A 19,332-nucleotide genomic window follows, 5' to 3' on the forward strand; every position below is an offset into this window, starting at 1 on the left:
TCAAAATGTGAAATGGCCTAGAAAAACATCCCATATCGCTTGTGTGGGGATTTTTTTTTTTTTCGTTATAATAATTTGGGCAGAGGCTTCCCAGGAGTACACTAGCAGCCAAGAGAGTTGGTGTGGATCCCACTGGCCATTATGTGAGAAAGCACAGGAAGGAATCCCCACTTTGACATCGTGGGAATCTTTTTCCCTAAAAATATAGTTCTTTAGAGGAAGGAAGTATGAAAGTATCCTGAACAATGAAATGCATGTCACCACAGGTAATGGTAGCAAGCACCCCTCCCCCTGAATGTTATTACGCCCTTCAACTGAGAGACGAAGAATGCAAGAATTATCTGCTCTTTTTTTTTTTTTATTTTTTTTTTTTTTTTTTTAGTCTTTTATAATTTTAAGATCAGCAGCTTGGATAGAGATTGAATTGAAGAGACAAAGGCCCACACTATTTAGAATGTGGTGGTTGGTGAGAGATCTTGTTGGACACATGCACTTATATCCGATAAGTAAGACTAAACCACTTGTAAACACAAATAAGAACAAACAAGCAGTCATCAGTTACTGATTTAAGACAGAAATACAAAATGTGAATCCCCATCTAGAAGTTCTTTCTACATGAGAAGGGAGAAGAGCTTAATCAAACTCAACAGTCCAACCCATTTTGTCCTCTATGAGTCCCCTCTGGATGCCGGTAAGGGTTGAGTATAATTTCCAAGACACGCACCCATCTCCAGTTCTGTATTCAGCCCTGCACCGATTTTGGCAGATACTTAAAACATGTGCACTCACAGAAAAGACAACCACAAAAAAAAAAAATTAAAAAAATAAATAAAACAACAACAACAACAACAACAACAGATGATACACCTTGTTTTGAATTACAACACAGCACAAGTGGTGACTGATTGAACTCAATACACTTCTCAGCCCAGACTTGTACATAACACAATAAGTCCCACATTACAAGGACTATTTCAGATAAAACAGGGAACTATTGTATAATTCAAAATTCTAGCATGCAAAAGAAATTAAAATTAGGACGAGATTATAGAATTTTACTTATGTTCTTGAAATAATTCTTTCAGATTTTTTTTCATCTAAATGGCCAAGTTGAGAGTTTTCGAGAAATATTTCTGACTACCCAGTTACTGGTTGGGAAAATAGCATTCCAATTTTATGTAGTTGATCTTCAACTTCTTTCCAATGTACGTTCTTTCTGGGAAGAATGCGACCGGACCTGAAACCAGACATGGTAGATGGTATCAAGAACTCTTGCTCTACCTCTAAATTTTAAAGAGTTGTCTTATGCCAAGCATAGGTGAAATCATTGCTGCTTTGAAACTGCTGAATATCCTCTTTTCTCTCTCTTTTTTTTTCCAGTCAATCAAGCAAATGCCATATTTGACAATAACAGTCATAGATGATTTCTACAAGTCATAGCTGTGACCTAAAAGTACTGTCACTCTGGATCAGCTTTACAGCAAATTCATGAGCTAGCTTGTGAAATGATTATTTAAATGCTTAACTTCAGAATTTTCAATAATGTATAGTGAGGAGCAGCACTGTCAGCTAGAACTACCCAAAAACGTATTCATTATTTGATTTCTTTAAACAAATTCCCTTCGGTCCTACAATTGCAATAGAAGGCACATGCATTATTGTGGTTTACCTTTTTCCCTGATATGTAATACTGCCTACCGGAGCCATGACAACTGCAGTTCCTGTGCAGAAAACTTCATCGGCTTCAAACAATTCCTCCACTCGAATAGGGCGTTCCTCAACCTGATCAAGTTAGGGGAAGTTATTTAATTGGCAACAACTTATATCTCCAAAAGGAAAGCGGAAACTTGAATATAAATAATAAAGAAAAGTCAAATCAACCAAATTTGGTAATGATATAACTGATAATGCATAGTTTATTTAGGCAGCCGACACGGTTAAACCTGAAATGATCTTTGTGAACAAAGAGGAGAAGAAATTTATAAGAAGGGTTTTGTACTTTGGATCAATTAAAGGGATGGGGGTATTTTGGGAATTATAAAAAAAAAAAAAAAAAAAAAAAAAAAAAAAAAAAAAGAACAGTCACTTAACAGCAATTTTTTACCCTTAGTCACAGTTGATAGAATCTTTTGATTTGGGGGGAGGGAAGTGAAATATTTTTAAAAACCTGGGGGAACTTGATATTTAGTTATAGTTCAGGGGAGGGGAGTGATAATTCCTCAGAAAAAAAATGAAAGAACTTCAATTCAGTACAGCAGTTACAATCATCTCCTTCCAGAAATGTCTTAAGTCACTTCAGCATTCTAGCTCCCAAAATTCACTGATTCCCCAGTCTTCATCTGATTTTAAACTCATAGCCATGGGATTATCTTTTAGTGTATAACACCATCCACACTTCACAGAACATCACCACAGCAAAGCCCTTCCTAAGATATACTTCCAACAAGTAATTACAAGTAAATGTAAGGAAATCAGGTTCATCATGTATCCATCTCAATAGTCCGATCTGATGAGAAGGTGTTCACAAGTATATTAGGAAAGGGATTTCTTACAATTGATGTGGGATTAACACTCTTCCTCACATGTTGTGACACCCAAGAATACAGTAAGTACCAGACCCTCCTGGGAGATTGATGAGGTGTCCCCACCAAGAATACGGGTGTTTGGGAGATCAGTGTGGGTGTACAAACTTTAGTCCCACATCACGGAGGTGGAGAATGTTGGGTCAGTTAATAACTTCTAGCCTCCTTAACATGGCACAATACGTTTTAAAGCCTTGAGGCCCAGGACCAAAGAGGACAATATTGTGCAAGGTTAGTGGGGCCAAGGCATTACAAATGGTATCATAGCAGACCTCAACAGTGTGTGGGCCACAGCAGGGACGTTGTGCCAAAAGGGGGAAGATTGTGACACCTAAGAATACGGCAAGTACCAAACCCGCCTAGGAGAACGGTGAGGTGTCCCCACTAAGAATACGGGTGTTTGAGAGATCGGTGAGGGTGTGCAAACTTTAGTCCCATATCTCTTAGGGGGAGAATGCTGGGTCATTTAATAACCTCTAGCCTCCTTAACATGGCATAATGCGTTTTAAAGCCTTGAGGCCTATCGGCCAAGGAGGACAATGTTGTGCAAGGTTAGTAAGGCCAGACCGAGCCGTTACACATGTAGTTGGGTCAGAACATTCCATGTAAATCAGGTAGAGAGTACAAGAACATATGAACCAAAATATGGAATACTGATTTGGAGGGTGATCTCCTTGATATTTTAACGAAGAAAAAAATATACCTGATTAATAAAAAAAAGGAAATCATGCTATCTACCAGATGAAAGAATGCAGCAAAGAAAATTCCTATGATAGGCATGACTGTATAAATTCGTGTTTCACAGTTCACTCCACTGCAGTGCCTTTCCCAGGACAACACATACTACCAATATGAATTTAGCAGGTGAATTAAAGGAATCCAGGTTCATAAAAGAGTAAATTTCTATGAAACGATGATCACCTGGTATCCATGATCACTAGCAATGTGGATGATGCTTTTTCTTGTGATTCCAGGCAAAATAGTTCCACGTGTGGTAGGTGTTGAAATATTTTTATCCTGCCATAATTAAAAACACAAAGATCTGAAACATAAGTTGAATGCAAAAACCTGGCAATAAAAGGGACATGAAGAAAGGTTGAAAGGCGAATTACAATTTGCATAAAACATAGAAGTGAAGCATCTGCAAAATATAGGAAGAAAATCTGAGGCAAAGCCTTTCCTAGCAACCAAAAAAAAAAAAAAAGAGACAATAATCCATAGTCATTGGTACCGATATATCTTCATTTGCATTCAGATCTATATTTATGGAATCCGTTGCAATGAAAATATAATTTTTTTATCAACAAGAAGAAAAGACTCCAAAAGGTTTCAACTCCTATATCTGTCATCAAATAGAATCACTTGTTTTCTCTCTAACTTCAGATTGTCCTTGTATTTTGTTAGCTAAACACCAACTACTGACCTTATTTCTGAAATAACCTAGAGGGGGGTGAATAGGTTATCCTAGTGAAATTTAAACATCTTTGAATTATGGTTCCCAAAATGTGATTGCTGAATAAAAAATACGGAAATAATAAAATACTCACAATTTCACAACACCAAGGTTTATAGTGGTTTGACTCAACTTGAGTCTAGTCCACTCCCTACAAGTTCCACTTGTAAGGTATTTCACTAGCTCTCCCTTTCAGTACAGTAGGTAGAGTAGAAAACCTTTACAGAATCTTGTTTAGGACAAGAGTATCCTTACAATCTCTTTCCAAGTAGAGAGGCACCTCTTACAATCCCGTTTCACGGTGGAGAGTCATCCAACTCTTTTTAAGATAAGAGAATCCTTACACAACCCTAATTACAGTATAGGAAAATGTAAAAACAACAGAATTAATCAAGTGGAATAAATGGTTCAAGTTTACCTCATGCGGTGCGTGCAAAAATGAATATGCATGTATAACTTTGAATGCACCTTTTTGAAGTCTCCCCTAGGTGTGGGCTAATGAGAGAGACTTGGCTGAAGTCTTTTGAGTTCTTGGAGAACGTGTTTGACTTCAATAAAAACTCCAATGATAATAGCAGCTGAAGCTCACAAATGACTTTGATATGATTGCTTAGAGCTCTTTTAATTGTTAATTATTAAAGTCATTAATGGGGTATTTATATAGGTAGAGGCTAGGCTAAATTAGGGTAATGATCTCACCCAATTTGGAAGGAGAATATTTTCTAACGGATAGAAAATTTCTCAACCGGCAGTTTCCACTTCCCAACCGACAATTGCCTCTTCCTGACCCAGTTGTGAGAAACTAGCCATTAGACTCATAATATAGCCATTGGAGTCTTTGGAGGATCAACCAGCAGTTGTTGCTTCCAATCGGAAGTTGCCGGTTGCTCTCTGTGAGCTGTTTAAATCACAGGCAAGTGATCCGAAACTGATCCGGCTAGCCGATTCAATTTTTGGAAAAATCGGGCAGTTGTCGGTTCCCATCCGAAAGTTACCTGTTGACTTCTGTTCGTAGAGTCTAATGGAAAAACCATCACAGAGGTGAAGCGACAGTTGCCGGTTCCCATCCGACAGTTGCCGGTTGACCTATGTTTTGTGTTATGACTGTCTGGCAGTCACACAAGGGGTTTAGAATGCCTTGGGATGATATGTTAAGGATTTCTATAATTAATATGCATGAGTGTGGTGAGTGTGAAGTCTGTGAATTACATCCTAATCTAGGAGTATCCAACTCTTCAACTTAAGTTCTTCCACATCTTCAATGTCTTCAAATTGATTCTTCCACTTCTTCAATGTCTTTTAGATATCTTCAGAATATCTTTGTGTTCTTCATCTTGATTTCTTCTAACTCGTCAATCCCGTTTGTATCTTGGGCTTCTTGAAGTGGTCCCTTACATGGTGCTTCCACAATGTGATCCTTTACATGACACTTAGAGAAATAGTTGTTAGAGCTACCACTTGTTTGTTATCATCAAAACCTTTATGGAGAGGGATATTCCAACAATCTCCCCCTTTTTGGGGATGACGAACAAGTGGATTAAAGAATTAAAAACAGTTGGTCATGAAACGTAAAATGTATATTTTAATTTTTTAATCTTTAATCAACTCCCTCTTCTTCTCCCCCTTTTGTCAACAACAAAAATGAGAAAGAATTTATAATAGAGACAGTTCAAGCATGTGGCAATACACATAAACATAATGCATCAATTATATTTATATAGAAGTTCAGAACATTGCATTACAAAAGATGCCATACTTAGGGCATTACACAACAAAAGCAAAACTGGGTTGCCAGATTTCAAAGGAAGGGAAAAAGATAGCTGAAAAGACTGTCTATTCTTCCGGAGATCGATGATCTCTTGAGTCTTCTTGTCAATGTGAGCCATGAGGCGTGATTCCATTGCCTCTAGCTTCTTGTCAAGCCACTCCATAGTCACAGGTTGATTTGAGGAGCTTTTTTCTCCTTCAGAAGTGGAGAGAGGATCCTGGATCCCCATGTGACTGATGGAGTTGATGTCGAAAGGTGTCTTATCCTCTATCACAGGTTCTCCACTGAAATCAAAGCTAAAGTGGGCGAAAATTTGGCCAAAAATTCGTCTATAGGGAAGATTATTGATTCTTCCTTTTCCACCGGCGTGGAGCATATGACGGATGATGAGGTAAGGGAGGTTGATTTGAATTCCATCACAAATATAGTAGGTGATGTAGGCTTGAAAGAGGCTAATGGCATCACGGTGTCCACTCTTGGGAAGGATGTTGAGTGAGACAATGTAGTAGATGATCTTGGCAAGTTCGGTTAGCTCGCTATTTTTCGCAGCCTTCACTCCAAGGTAATTTTTCATTATCTTCCCATATACCTTGTCTTGATCCATGAAGTCCTTGTGATCCTTCTTGGTGATTAGGTATTTGAGATGTCTAGTAGAGAGAACATTGAGTATTGCTCCCAATTCTTCAATTCCAAACTTAATATCAATGCCTTCGATCATACTCTTGATCCTAATGTTCTCTTCGTACCCTTCAACCCTTAGGTTGCAATAGAAGAGGAGAACAAGTCTAAGGTAGCATCGGAATCCACATTGGAGTATGCCAACCCAACCTAGAATGCCAAAGTATTCTTCCAGACCAAAAGTATACAGGGATTGAGTATCAATATCCTTACCACTCTCAATCTTGCGATTCTCGAACAAGTCCCAAGATTCCATTGCTTCCATGGAGATGAAATCCATCTCAGTAGCAGGTCTCTTCTTTCCAGCTCGAACCTTCTTAGGAGCCATGGAGATGGAAGAAGGATGGAAGAGAGATAGGGTTTTGGAGGAATGAGGTGAGATTTATTGAGAGTTTAAGGTTTTAGACAAGGGAGTTAGGGCTTCTCTGATTTCGTTTGGAGGAAATGAGAGTGGAAGATGAATAGTCCAGTGAAATCCCTTAAAAGGGTTCAAAAATGACCTGTCCGATGGGTTTAATTCGCAAACCCGAGACGAACCGGTAGTTGCCGGTTGTAAGCGGCAAGGGCTGGTTGGACAGAAAAATTAATTTTTCAATATTTTTCAAGAGTTTTTCGGCTTTTCAACTGAGAAAGGGGGTTTTGCAAATATGAAAGGCAGTGAATTTGTCCAAAAGGATTACATATGCCCAACTCCTTCCTTAAGAGTACAAAAAGGGTCTTCACTAAGGGGTTTAGTGAAAATGTAGCTAATTGTTTTTCAGTTTCAATGTACTCAAGAGTGACATCTCCGTTTTGTATTGTATCTCTTAGGAAGTAATGATGAATATCAATGTGTTTGGCCCTTGAGTGTAAGATGGGGTTCTTACTCAAGTTAATGGCATTTATGTTGTCACACATGATTGGGCAAGCATCAAACTTGACTCCTAGGTCTTGGAGTGTTTGCTTAATCGAAAGGATCTGAGCACAGCATATTCCATCTGCTACGTACTCAGCCTCGGTGGTGGAAAGAGCAACAGAATTTTGTTTCTTGCTGAACCAAGAAACGAGGCAAGAGCCAAGAAAATGACAGGTACCACTGGTACTTTTCCTGTCAATGTGGCATCCTGCAAAATCAGCATCTGAGAAGCTGAGAAGATCAAGAGGTTGGTTTTTAGGGTACCATAACCCAACATCACACTTGCTCTTTAAATATTTAAAAATCCTTTTTAACGCAGTGAGGTGTGATTTCTTAGGATCGGCTTGAAAACGAGCACATGCACATACACTGTACATGATATTCGGTCTGCTAGCCGTTAGATATAGAAGGCTTCCAATCATGCCTCTATATCTAGTAACATCATTAGATATGCCATCTTCATCCTTGGTCAGTTTCAAGGATGAGCTCATCGGAGTGTCTAAAGACTTTTGACTGTTGATGTCAAATTTCTTTAGAAGCACCTTAGTGTATTTTACTTTGATTTATAAAAATTCCATTTTCGGATTATTTTATTTGAAGTCCAAGGAAAAATTTTAATGCTCCCATCATACTCATGTCAAACTCATTGCTCATAATGCGACTGAACTCAGTACACATTCTCATTAGATGAGCCAAAGATGATGTCATCACTATAGATTTGAGCTATGAGTATGTCATCCTTTAAGTTCTTCACGAACAAGGTAGTGTCAATTCTTCCCCTTAAGAAGCCACTTTCTATTACGAAGGTGATTAATCTCTCATACCAAGCTCTAGGAGTTTGTTTGAGGCCATAAAGGGCTTTCTCAAGTTTAAATACAAGGTTTGGAAACTTTGGGTTTTTGAAACCAGGGGGTTGAGCTATATTTACTTTCTCTTGAATGTAACCATTCAAGAAAGCACTTTTTACATCCATTTGATATAATTTAAAGTTTTTATGGCATGTAAAAGCTACTAGCATTCTAATGGATTCTAATCTTGTTACAGGGGCATAGGTTTTATCATAGTCAATTCCTTCATGTTGGTTATATCCTTTAGCAACTAATCTGGTTTTATTTCTTACAATATTGCCATCTTCATCCAGCTTGTTCCGAAAGACCCACTTGGCACCGATGATGGTGTGGTGGTCAGGTTTTGGAATTAGTTCCCAAACCTCACTTCTTTCAAACTGGAGAAGCTCTTCTTGCATTACAACAATCCAGTCACTATCCTTAAGTGCTTCTTCTATGTTCTTGGGTTCAATTTTGGAGATAAATGCAGTGTGGTTGCATATCTCATAGGATTTGGACCTGGTTTGCATTCCTTGGTTCAAGTCTCCTATTATAGCATCTAAGGGATGGTTCCTATGGGGTATGATATCCCTAGGTACAGTTTCTACTTCTTAATTAGGAACATCCTTCTCTTTAGGTTCTTCAAGAGATAACATCTACTTTATTCTTTAAGACGTCAATATCATCATCATCATCAATAAGAGGTTCATGCATAGTAATAGGCAAAGATTCATCAAATCTAACATTCATGGATTCTTCAACCATTAGAGATCTTTTGTTAAAGACTCTATATGCTCTACTATTGAGGGAGTATCCCAAGAATATCCCTTCATCAAATTTTGCATCAAACTTTCCATGGCGGTCTTTAGTGTTTAGGATGAAACACTTGCAACCAAACACCCTAAAGTAATCTATCTTATGTAGTTTACCAAAGTATAGCTCAAAGGGAGTTTTGAAAAGAAGGGGTCTAAGAATAATTCTATTGAGTACATAAGTAGTATTAATGGCTTCAGCCCATAGGGATTTGGGCAAGGAGTACTCACCGAGCATGGTCCTAGCCGTCTCTTGTAGTGACCTATTTTTTCTTTTAACAACCCCATTAGATTGAGGTGTCCTAGGAACGAAGAAGTTATGGTTAATGCCATGTTTGTTGCAATATACATCAAATTGATATATATTGTCAAACTCTCCTCTATGGTCACTCCTGATAGAGGTTACTTTATAGCCTTTCTGATTTTGTAATCTCTTACATAAGGTTACAAACTCATCAAAGGCATCATTTTTATTTCTAAGAAATATAGTCCAAGTAAATCTAGAGAAATCATCCACAATAACAAAAGTATATGATTTACCATTTAAGCTTGAAATATTGATGGGACCAAACAAGTCAAGGTGAAGAAGTTCTAAAGGCCTTGAGGAAGAAACAATGTTCTTAGCCTAATGGGATACCTTAGTTTGGTTGCCCTTTTGACATGCATCACAAAAATGTTCTTTATTGAACTAAATCTTAGGAAGATTTCTAACAAGGTTCTTAGATGCAATTGTTTGGATTAACTCGACATTTACATGTCCAAGTCTTCTATGCCATAATGAGGACTCACTATGGTCAGAGACCAAGCAAGCATTCAAGGAGCTTGTTTCATTAAGCATGCATACATATATGTTGTTCTTCCTAGATCCCTTTAATATTAGATCATTATTAGCATCTTTTACATAGCAATGAGATACATCAAAATCTAACTTATAACCTATTCCACAAAATTGGCTTACACTAAGTAGGTTATAGTTCAGGTTTTTGACATAGTATACATTTGAGATAGAAATACCGTTTATCTTAATCTTCCCAATACCAGGAATTTTCCCTCTATTGTTATCTCCAAATGATACCCATCCTCCGTCGTAATCCCGTAGGCTTGAGAATAAACTTCTGTTGGATGTCATGTGCTTGGAGCATCCACTGTCAATCACCCATTCGTCTTGAGCTTTATTCTTCAAGCAAATCTACAACAAAAGATCAGTTGTACATTGGTCCCCATAATCTCATGGGTCCGTCATTGTTAGTGTCAAATGTCCCTATGGGGACCCAAGTGGTCTTGTATCTTTTAGGTCTTCGAGATGACCTTGGGTTTCTTTGAGATCTCTGAGATTTATATGATCTATAAGACTCTTGAGATGTATATGACTTTTCAGGTTTGTATTTTTCATAAGGTCTATATGACTCTTGACGGTAGGCTCTTTGGGGCTGCCTATAGGATCTATCAATAGTGTATCCCCTTTGAGGTTGGGGTCTATATCTAGGTCGAGGATACTCTTGTGGCTTATTTTTCCTTCTTTGAGGTGTGTAGTAGTAGGCATGGTTTACCTTGGTCCTAGATCTCTCATTTTGAGAGGTAGAGGGATTTCTCTTGCATTGTCTAATTGAATGCCATGTTCTTTTACAGAGACTACACTTGACGTAGGATGAGGATGCTTGATTACCTTCATTCATTCTTGGATTCTCCTTTTGTTTTTCTTTTTTCTTTGATGGGTTTTGTCTATAATCCAATCCTTCTCTATCATTAGGACTTTTCCTTTGAGATCCAAGAAAGTTATCAAGGTTCTTTTGACCTTAGGTAATGGTACAAAGAGTAGAGTTTAACTTTGTGTTTTCTTCCTCAAGTTTACTCACTTTGGAAGTCAAAGCATCCACTCTTTTATTAAGTGTGTCAACTTCCTTCTCTAGTTTATGTTTTTCTACTTCTGACTTAAGACACTATTCATATAGGTCATCGAAGGCTTCTTGAAGTCCTTATTTAAAATCATTTTCTAGAGGTTCAGTTTGAGTTGGTTGGCTTACCTCTTGCTCTCCTTCTCCAAGAGCCATCAAGGCTAGGTTAGTGACTTCTTCTTCTGAGTCACTCTTTTCTTCATCACTTGAATCCCATGTGGCAGCGTATGCTTTCTTCTTTGTCTTGTGTGGACACTCTGTTCTAAAGTGACCCGGTTTCCTGCAATCAAAACATACAACATCTTTCTTGTCAGAAGAAGATTCTTTTGTTTTGTTCTTATACTTACCTTTTTCACCATAAGATTTATCACCATAGGTTTTGCATTTATATGACATTCTTCCCTTCTTCTTGAAAAATTTATTGAATTTTCTTATGATGAGTGATATATCCTTTTCCATGTCGAAGTCTTCCTCATCATCCTCATCATCATCATCATCATCACTTACCTCTTCAATGTTTTGAGAGGATTTCAATGCTATGGTTTTCCTCCTTCCTTCTGGAATTTGCTAATCAACTTGCAATTCGACTTCATTGGTTTGTAGGGAACCCAACAAGTAGTCTAGGGAGATCTTTGTAAGATTCTTTGCTTCTTCAATTGAGGTTTTCTTAGGTCGCCATGAGGTTGGTAGAGACCTTAGTATTTTTCTCACTTTTCTAGCATTGGTGTAGGTCTTTCCTAGGCTCTTAAGACTATTTACAATATTTGTGAAACGAGTAAAAATTTCAGTGATAGTTTCATTTTCATACATAATAAATGTTTCATATTTGGAAACTAACTTATCTACTTTCCTTTCCTTCACTTCTTCCATGCCTTCATGAGTAACCACGAGCATATCCCAAATTTGCTTAGCTAACTCACATTTTATCACTCGATCGAATTCTTCTTCGTTGAGAGCGCATTGGAGGAAAGTGATTGCTCTAAAGTTGTATTGGATGAGGTTCAATTCATCGGCCGTCCATTCACTCTCGTCCTTGGGTGCCCTTTTTCCTTCAACTTCTTTGGTGATTACATATGGTCCTTGTTCTATGGCCCTCCATACGAATATGTTGTGACCACACACAAAGTTCTTAAATCTGCACTTCCAGAAAGAGAAATTTGTTCCGTTAAAGTAAGGGGGTCTTAAAGCGTTCATGCCCTTTGGTGGTCCTTGGGATGTGGCCATGGTTTTTGACTCACGTTAAGACTAAAATAGTTATAAAACTTTTGAGCTCCCGCTCTGATACAATTGAAATAACCCAGAGGGGGGATGAATAGGCTATCCTAGTGAAATTTAAACCTCTTCGAATTATGGTTCCCAAAATGTGATTGCTGAATAAAAAATGCGGAATAATAAAATACTCACAATCACATAACACTAAAGTTTATAGTGGTTCGACTCAACTCAAGTCTAGTCCACTCCCTACAAGTTCCACTTGTAAGGTATTCCACTAGCTCTCCCTTTCAGTACAGTAGGTAGGGTAGAAAACATTTATAGAATCTTGTTTAGGACAAGAGTATCCTTATAATCTCTTTCCAGGCAGAGAGGCACCTCTTACAATCTCGTTTCACGGTGGAGAGTCACCCAACTCTTTTTAAGATAAGAGGATCCTTACACAATCCTAATTATAATCTAGGAAAATGTAAAAACAACAGAATTAATCAAGTGGAATAAATGGATCGAGTTTACCTCATGCGGTGCGTGCAAAAATGAATATGCACGTATAACTTTGAATGCACCTTTTTGAAGCCTCCCCTAGGTGTGGGCTGATGAGAGAGACTTGGCTGAAGTCTTTTGAGTTCTTAGAGAACGTGTTTGACTTCAATAAAAACACCAATGATAATAGCAGTTGAAACTCACAAATTACTTTGATATGATTGCTTAGAGCTCTCTTAATTGTTAATTATTAAAGTCATTAGTGGGGTATTTATATAGGTAGAGGCTAGGATTAATTAGGGTAATGATATCACCTAATTTGGAAGGAGAATATTTTCTAACGGATAGAAAATTTCTCAACCGGAAGTTGCCTCTTCCTGGCCTAGCTGTGAGAAACTAGCCGTTAGACTCATAATATAGCCATTATATAACCGTTGGAGTCTTTGGAGGGTCAACTAGCAGTTGCCGGTTGCTCTCTGTGAGCTGTTTAAATCACAGGCAAGTGATCCGAAATTGATCCGGCTAGCCAATTCAATTTTCGAAAAAATCAGACAGTTGTTGTTCCCATCCGGCAGTTGCCGGTTGACTTCTGTTCGCAGAGTCTGATGGAAAAACCATCACGGAGGTGAAGCGGCAGTTGTCGGTTCCCATCCGGCAATTGTCGGTTCCCATCCGGCAATTGCCGGTTTACCTCTGTTTTGTGTTTTGACTATCTGGCTGTCACACAAGGAGTTTAGAATGCCTTGGGATGATATGTTAAGGATTGCCATGATTAATATGCATTAGTGTGGTGCATATGAAGTGTGTGAATTACATCCTAATCTAGGAGTATCCAACTCTTCAACTTGAGTTTTTCCATATCTTCAATGTCTTCAAATTGATTCTTCCACTTCTTCAATATCTTTTAGATATCTTTAGAATATCTTTGTGTTCTTCATCTTGAGTTCTTCTAACTCGTCAATCCCATTTGTATCTTGGGCTTCTTGAAGTGGTCCCTTACATGGTGCTTCCACAATGTGATCCTTTACATGACACTTAGAAAAATAGTTGTTAGAGCTATCACTAGTTTGTTATCATCAAAACCTTTATGGAGAGGGATATTCCCAACAATTTCCTCTCCTCTCTGTCATAAACAAAGACCCACTATCACATTCCTTAACCATCCACTTTTTTTTTCCCTCCTATGATCGTAACTTCTTCCCTATCTACTTCTTCCCTATCTTCAATTGGGAATTCATAATTTGCAATTCTTTTTATCCTTTCCTGATTTGTTCTCTAACCTTGTATGATACAGGACCAGAATTCCATTCGAATTCCCAGGGCCCTTTTAGATCCCATCAAATTCCAATATGGCATAAAGAACACATTTACAAATAAAGTGTTCCATCATAACGCATTGGGCAAGAACTGAACCCAGTCCAGTCTGGATTTGGTATGGGAATCTTCCACATACTGCATAGATATTTAAAGTTTTAAAGAGAAATGAGGTCCTCACAGACATATGACAATTTTCTCATTATGCATGATAATTTCAGTCAAGGAACAGCCATACTAAGATATTGGAAGTTGAACTAAAATCACCAACTATTCAACTAGTAATACCTTCACACAAAAACATTACAAGAAGCGACCTCCTCCAGATGTTTCTTTGTCACGGAGTCTAGGAATAAAACATCAGAAAATCCGTTACTCTTTGCCCGAGTTTGTGCTTTCAGAACCTACACGATTGAAAGAGGCCCCAGGGGGAAGACAAGGCAATATAAACATTAGGATAACAGCACTTTGCAATGGAAAATGCACCTTAATGCAGAAAGCTTCAATGGAACTCTGGCCTGATGGAATACACAAGATAAAATCATAAAGAAAGAGTCTCAAAGAATCCCTTGCTTTTTAGATTTTGCTTTATTGAGGACAAAGAAAATTTGAAAACACTAACACAGGGCTGATTGATTAAAGGTAAGAAAAAAAATAGGACTAAGTTCACATGGAAAAAATTCTACACTTATAAATGCAATTTGACTAAGTAGCAATTAAAACTTCTACACGGTATGTCTAGATGTGAAGACGAGGATCTAGAGAATACAAAAGAGTTGCCTACCGGCGCATAGTTGGATATGGATTTCACACCTCCAGTTCCACCAGGGGTGGCAGTGGCAGTGGCATGATGATATTCATCTTCCACAAGCAAGTTGATGGGAGCCAAACCTTCCTATAAATGAAAGAATCAAAATTTCCAACTAGAATTTTTATTTTTGATGAAAAATGTAATAAAATATGTAAATGGGGAAAAATAAATAAAGGCAAAGACAAACTAATTTGAAATAATTGCCAACAGGTGAAGCATATATGACGAATGTGTATTCAGGAGCTGGTGCCAAACCCAGCATAGCTCCACTTCCCATAAGCAAAGGCCGAAGATACAAAGACCCCTTCCCTGGAGGTGGAACCTGTTTCCGAAAATGCCAAGCTTGTTAGAACCAGAAACAAGAATAAAAGTTCACATGGCAGTCATTGATGACAAAAGGCATTCCAGAAACAGAAAGTAACAGAAAACTTAAAAGGTTCATCTTTTTATTGCTTTTTCTTTTATCATTTTAAACAAGAAGACTACCCAACACTTGTTGGCAAGAGCCATTTGCTTCACTGCATCAACAAATTGCTCAATAGAGGGTGACGTCATGCACATTCTCTCGGCACCCATCTTCGTACGCATAGCATTCTGTTCCGGGCGAAACAGAAGCACACGACCATCTTCTTTCGGGTAAGCTTTTAGACCTTCAAACAGTCCCTGTTTAAATTTGAAGAAATAAAGCCACTATCAAATGTTGTAACTTTCAAGGGTTGAAGTTAGTCACAATTAAGTGGGAAAGTAAATCATGTTTCATCACTCCACATTCTAAGGCTGTGTCTGGAAACCTACTCTCATTTTGGTTTTCCACAGCCTTATCATCTCCCGATAAAATCATCGTGGAAGTATTAAAAAAATATGAAAATCAGCTCAACTTGGGAAGTAAAATGATTTAAAGCAAACATGGGCAGGAGTTATTGATTACTACACTTTGATGGGAATCCCAACTGACATCCCTACATAAACTTACGCAAATGAGCCCCAAGTTCTTATCCAACTGTTCAATCCTCAGTAGAACCAACCCATGTCCCTTCAAAATCACTAACCTTCAGTGAAATCCTAAATTGAGTCACTCTTATAGTACAGCACATCTGCAGAGGAACCCAATAAAATTCCATGCAAAGTAACAGCATGAAGAAATGAATTTCATGCCATGTTATTTCCAAACAAAGCCCAAGTCTAATATAGCATAGAAACTTGTAGGAGGCTCAGAGTAGCCTCCACATGAAACTGGAGTACATTTAGGGAACCCAGGTGGCCAGGTGTTCCATTTTGTGCACAAATCCTGGCCTGAACTCCCACTTATTTGTTGATCCTTGCTTGTCCAGTCAAGAAACCTGATGGTGACCAGTAATCCATGCCTGGAAAATCCAATAGTCTCAATCCAGCAGCATATGGAACCTTTCTTGTGATATGACCTTCCCTGGAACCCAAGCCCTCTTAACATGCTACAAATGAATCTGGATATGTTTCCATATTAACTCAGTAGAGTCAAAATTCTGAATGTTCCTTCTATACAATCTGGAGAGCTGATTGAGAGGGGAAATTTTTTTCCCTCAAAAGGAGGAGCTTTTCTAGATTATAATAAATGTATTTTGAATTGGACAATCAACAAGTACTAACCTGCGCATGATTTAAGATTCCTGATGCTGGGCTCAACTCAATCTTACCAAAGCGACTGAGTTCACCAGGTGAGAACTTCTCATTATCTGAACATTTCATCATGTACATATAATCGGTGGGCACAAGACCGTATCCGAGGTCATCCCAGTTCAAATCAGCATATTCATCATCTCCCCTAAAATATTTTTCACAAAAAATTCATATTTCAAAAATAAATTATTCATTGAAAAGCATAGTGGATAAAAGTACTACAATCAAATCCAATTCAGAGGATGATGAGCTTGAAAAGAAATCTGTAAGACTAGTGGAAACCATTCTAATTTACAGAATATGCAAAGTTTCGGAGTCAGATGGCAACAAATTGATACCAAAATAAACCACACAACAAGCTATTGAGCCTGCAGCTCAAGCCCCCAATTAGTTTATGCATATGGCCATTTAGATTTCGGGCTCACTTCTATATGCCACATAGAGGGAAGGGGAGAAAGAAGGTATTAATGATTCCTCCCGCGTAAGAATTCCATGTAATCTGAGGGAAACCAAAATCCCTATCAACAGAAAGAGGTGGAATTCAAGTTTGGTAAAAGGTAGAGAGCAAGTAAAATGCTGGTGCTGACCCCTTCATGCATGCTTTTGCATTTCAGAATATGAATGAAAAAACATGAGAGACATGCAAACACATGAACCGTCAACATGCCATCTTAATCAATGTTTAGAACTTTTTAAAAAAAATAGAATCTAGTTGTGGAGGGTCAAAAAATTATAGCAGGAACACATGACATGATCTACATTTCCATATCGTCACCTGTAAGTAGCAGGGTCACCCACTGATTGCAAAGAAGCAGCCGCCTGAGATGTAAAGAACTGCAAAGATGCAAAAAGTAAATCAATTCCTGGTCATTCATCATCATATTTTTAATCTTTATTCGTTCTCAAAAGGCTGGCTGAAAGGTAATCAGCACCAAATCATCATGGTGGCAGTAATAATTGAAACATAATTTCAACCATTGGAGCTTGAAATCCTTTATTCCTCTTATCAGTAATTTACATTTGTGAACATTCACTAAATATTATTGTAAATTTTTTAAACAAACTCAAATCACTAAAACAGTAGTAAAATTTCAATAAAATAATTTCACGAAACCATCTTTTCCCCTCTCATTGTTGGACCTGGATCTAACAGTTGCCTGAAAGATTGGTTGCCTTGCTGGGAGTCTAAAACATGTTTAAACAGAGTTGATATAGAAGTTGATCCTGCCACTCAGGACCAGCTCCATGAGAGGAGACCTGGAACAAGCCATCAAAAATCTTCCAGTTTATGGCCATTTTGAGGTTTGAATGGACTGTCAGGCTCGAAAACTTGTAGAAATGGTCAAAAGACTCAAAACCTGAGGAAAATTCGGCTAGCGTCCTCCATTTGTTTTGAAAGCAGAAAGCAGAAAGCAGAAAGCAGAGCCAAAAAGTTCAAGAATAGGACATGTTCTATCCCTGGTCCTGAACTGTAACATACATCATCAGAGAAGTTAAACAAACCCCACATCCTCACCCTTATCCCCACAAAATTGATGCTAGCTTTATTTCATTTATTTTTTTGCAGATCCAAGAACGTTAAGACTTCAGGCCCTGTTAAAACTCTGGGAGGCCTAATGTTGAAACCAATTTCCTAGTTCCATTTCAGATCTTTCTCTCCTCCAGAGCGGGAGACACTAACAATTCAGTATCTCTTAGCATCTCTTAGCATTTCTACTAACTAGATTTCCAAGGAAAACAACCAGCAACGAAAATGAGGAAATCACAAAGACAGAAAAGATAACGAGTGAGAGAGGATCAATGGTGAAGAACAGGAAAACATGCTCTTTCATTGTAATAAATTCCACAAGATTAACCACCAGGAACTGAAACTCCACCAAATCCATCACACTCCAGATTAAGAATACAAAATGATGAAGCGAGGTAAGTAATAGTTCCTTTAAATTCAAATAAATTAATTAAAATCAAATAGATAGAAAAAATTAAGAACTAGTGAGGAAGTTGGCAGGCCCCTCGCTCGAAGATACAGTAGTGAAGAGCTTTTGGAGAAACAAAATCAAACCTTGGAAAACGAGTGACCATATCTTGAAAAGAAAACCAAACCGCGAAGGTTGATATTCCTCTGCAACATCATTGCTTCTCTTTCTCCTTAAAAACCTGCTGCAATTCCCACCAAAATTCCAAGAGTATCAGAAAGAAGATAGAGAAAAGTAAGAATCGAAATGACTAGAGTTTATACAAACCTTGGAATCTCCAGCGAAAGTGGATGATCTCAAAATCAAAATGATCCCTCAAGCACGAAATGTGGTGGGAGTCTTTATTAATACACAGTTGCACTTTCTCTCTCTCTCTCTCTCTCTCTCTCTCTCCCTCTCTAAATGTGGTGGGAGAGACTAACTGTGTTGTTTCAGTGACAGTAGTCACAGTACCCGCTTGGCAGAAACTACAAAACCTATCTGCCACAAAGCGAGGGAATCAACTAACCAACCTAAATATCTTGCTAACTCGTTGGAGGCTTGCACCACGCCTGGCTCGTTTGTGAAGGGAGAAGTGACTAGTGACTGGTGACTAGTTTTTAGTGCTGACTCACTCTACCAAAAAGGTGGGTGGGATAAAAAGTTAATGACGAGTGAGTGGGATAAAAATCGTCTGTTTTTCTTAATCTCTGTTTTGTTGTGTTTTGTTGGATAAAAATCGTCTGTTTTTTTTTATCGGTGTTTTGCTGTGTTTTGCTACCTGCAGAAGAGGACACGTGTTCTCTTTTAAACCAACAGCTGAGATTACTTTTGTTTGAAAGGGTAACTAAATCCGATTTAAAAGAATGGATGACTCGAACCAACCATTTGAACCGGTTCTGACCAAACAATTCAGTTAGTTTTTGAATTTCAAATCCCTAAAAGGAGATTTGAATTTCGAAATCCCTGTTTTCGAAATTTGCCATTTTCC

The 19,332-nt window shown here is 38.1% G+C and overlaps 1 protein-coding gene across 1 annotated transcript; it reads right to left on the minus strand.

Annotated features, from left to right (window-relative positions):
- Nucleotides 1-479: 479 nt before the first annotated feature.
- LOC122071864 (branched-chain-amino-acid aminotransferase 2, chloroplastic-like) lies at nucleotides 480-18,851 on the minus strand. The gene is made up of 12 exons (XM_042636316.1): nucleotides 18,630-18,851; nucleotides 18,449-18,546; nucleotides 17,162-17,220; nucleotides 16,357-16,531; nucleotides 15,217-15,393; nucleotides 14,918-15,052; nucleotides 14,704-14,814; nucleotides 14,214-14,323; nucleotides 10,566-10,572; nucleotides 3,504-3,599; nucleotides 1,670-1,782; nucleotides 480-748 (listed from the first exon to the last, which is right to left on the minus strand). The coding sequence occupies exons 2-12, from the start codon at nucleotides 18,518-18,520 to the stop codon at nucleotides 634-636; spliced, it is 1,170 nt and encodes a 389-aa protein (XP_042492250.1). The 5' UTR covers nucleotides 18,521-18,546; nucleotides 18,630-18,851; the 3' UTR covers nucleotides 480-633.
- Nucleotides 18,852-19,332: the final 481 nt, after the last annotated feature.

The sequence above is a fragment of the Macadamia integrifolia genome, chromosome 2 (genome assembly GCF_013358625.1).
Source record: "Macadamia integrifolia cultivar HAES 741 chromosome 2, SCU_Mint_v3, whole genome shotgun sequence".
Taxonomy (NCBI): Eukaryota; Viridiplantae; Streptophyta; class Magnoliopsida; order Proteales; family Proteaceae; genus Macadamia; species Macadamia integrifolia.

What these genes read in the sequence shown, in the direction of transcription:
- LOC122071864 (XM_042636316.1), bottom strand. Translation starts at nt 18,520, where the DNA reads ATGATGTTGCAGAGGAATATCAACCTTCGCGGTTTGGTTTTCTTTTCA. An exon ending in GGTGACCCTGCTACTTACAG is followed by an intron (nt 16,532 to 17,161) that starts GTGACGATATGG and finishes AAAATATTTTAG; the next exon opens with GGGAGATGATGAATATGCTG. An exon ending in ATTACATATCAGGGAAAAAG is followed by an intron (nt 749 to 1,669) that starts GTAAACCACAAT and finishes AAATCGGTGCAG; the next exon opens with GGCTGAATACAGAACTGGAG.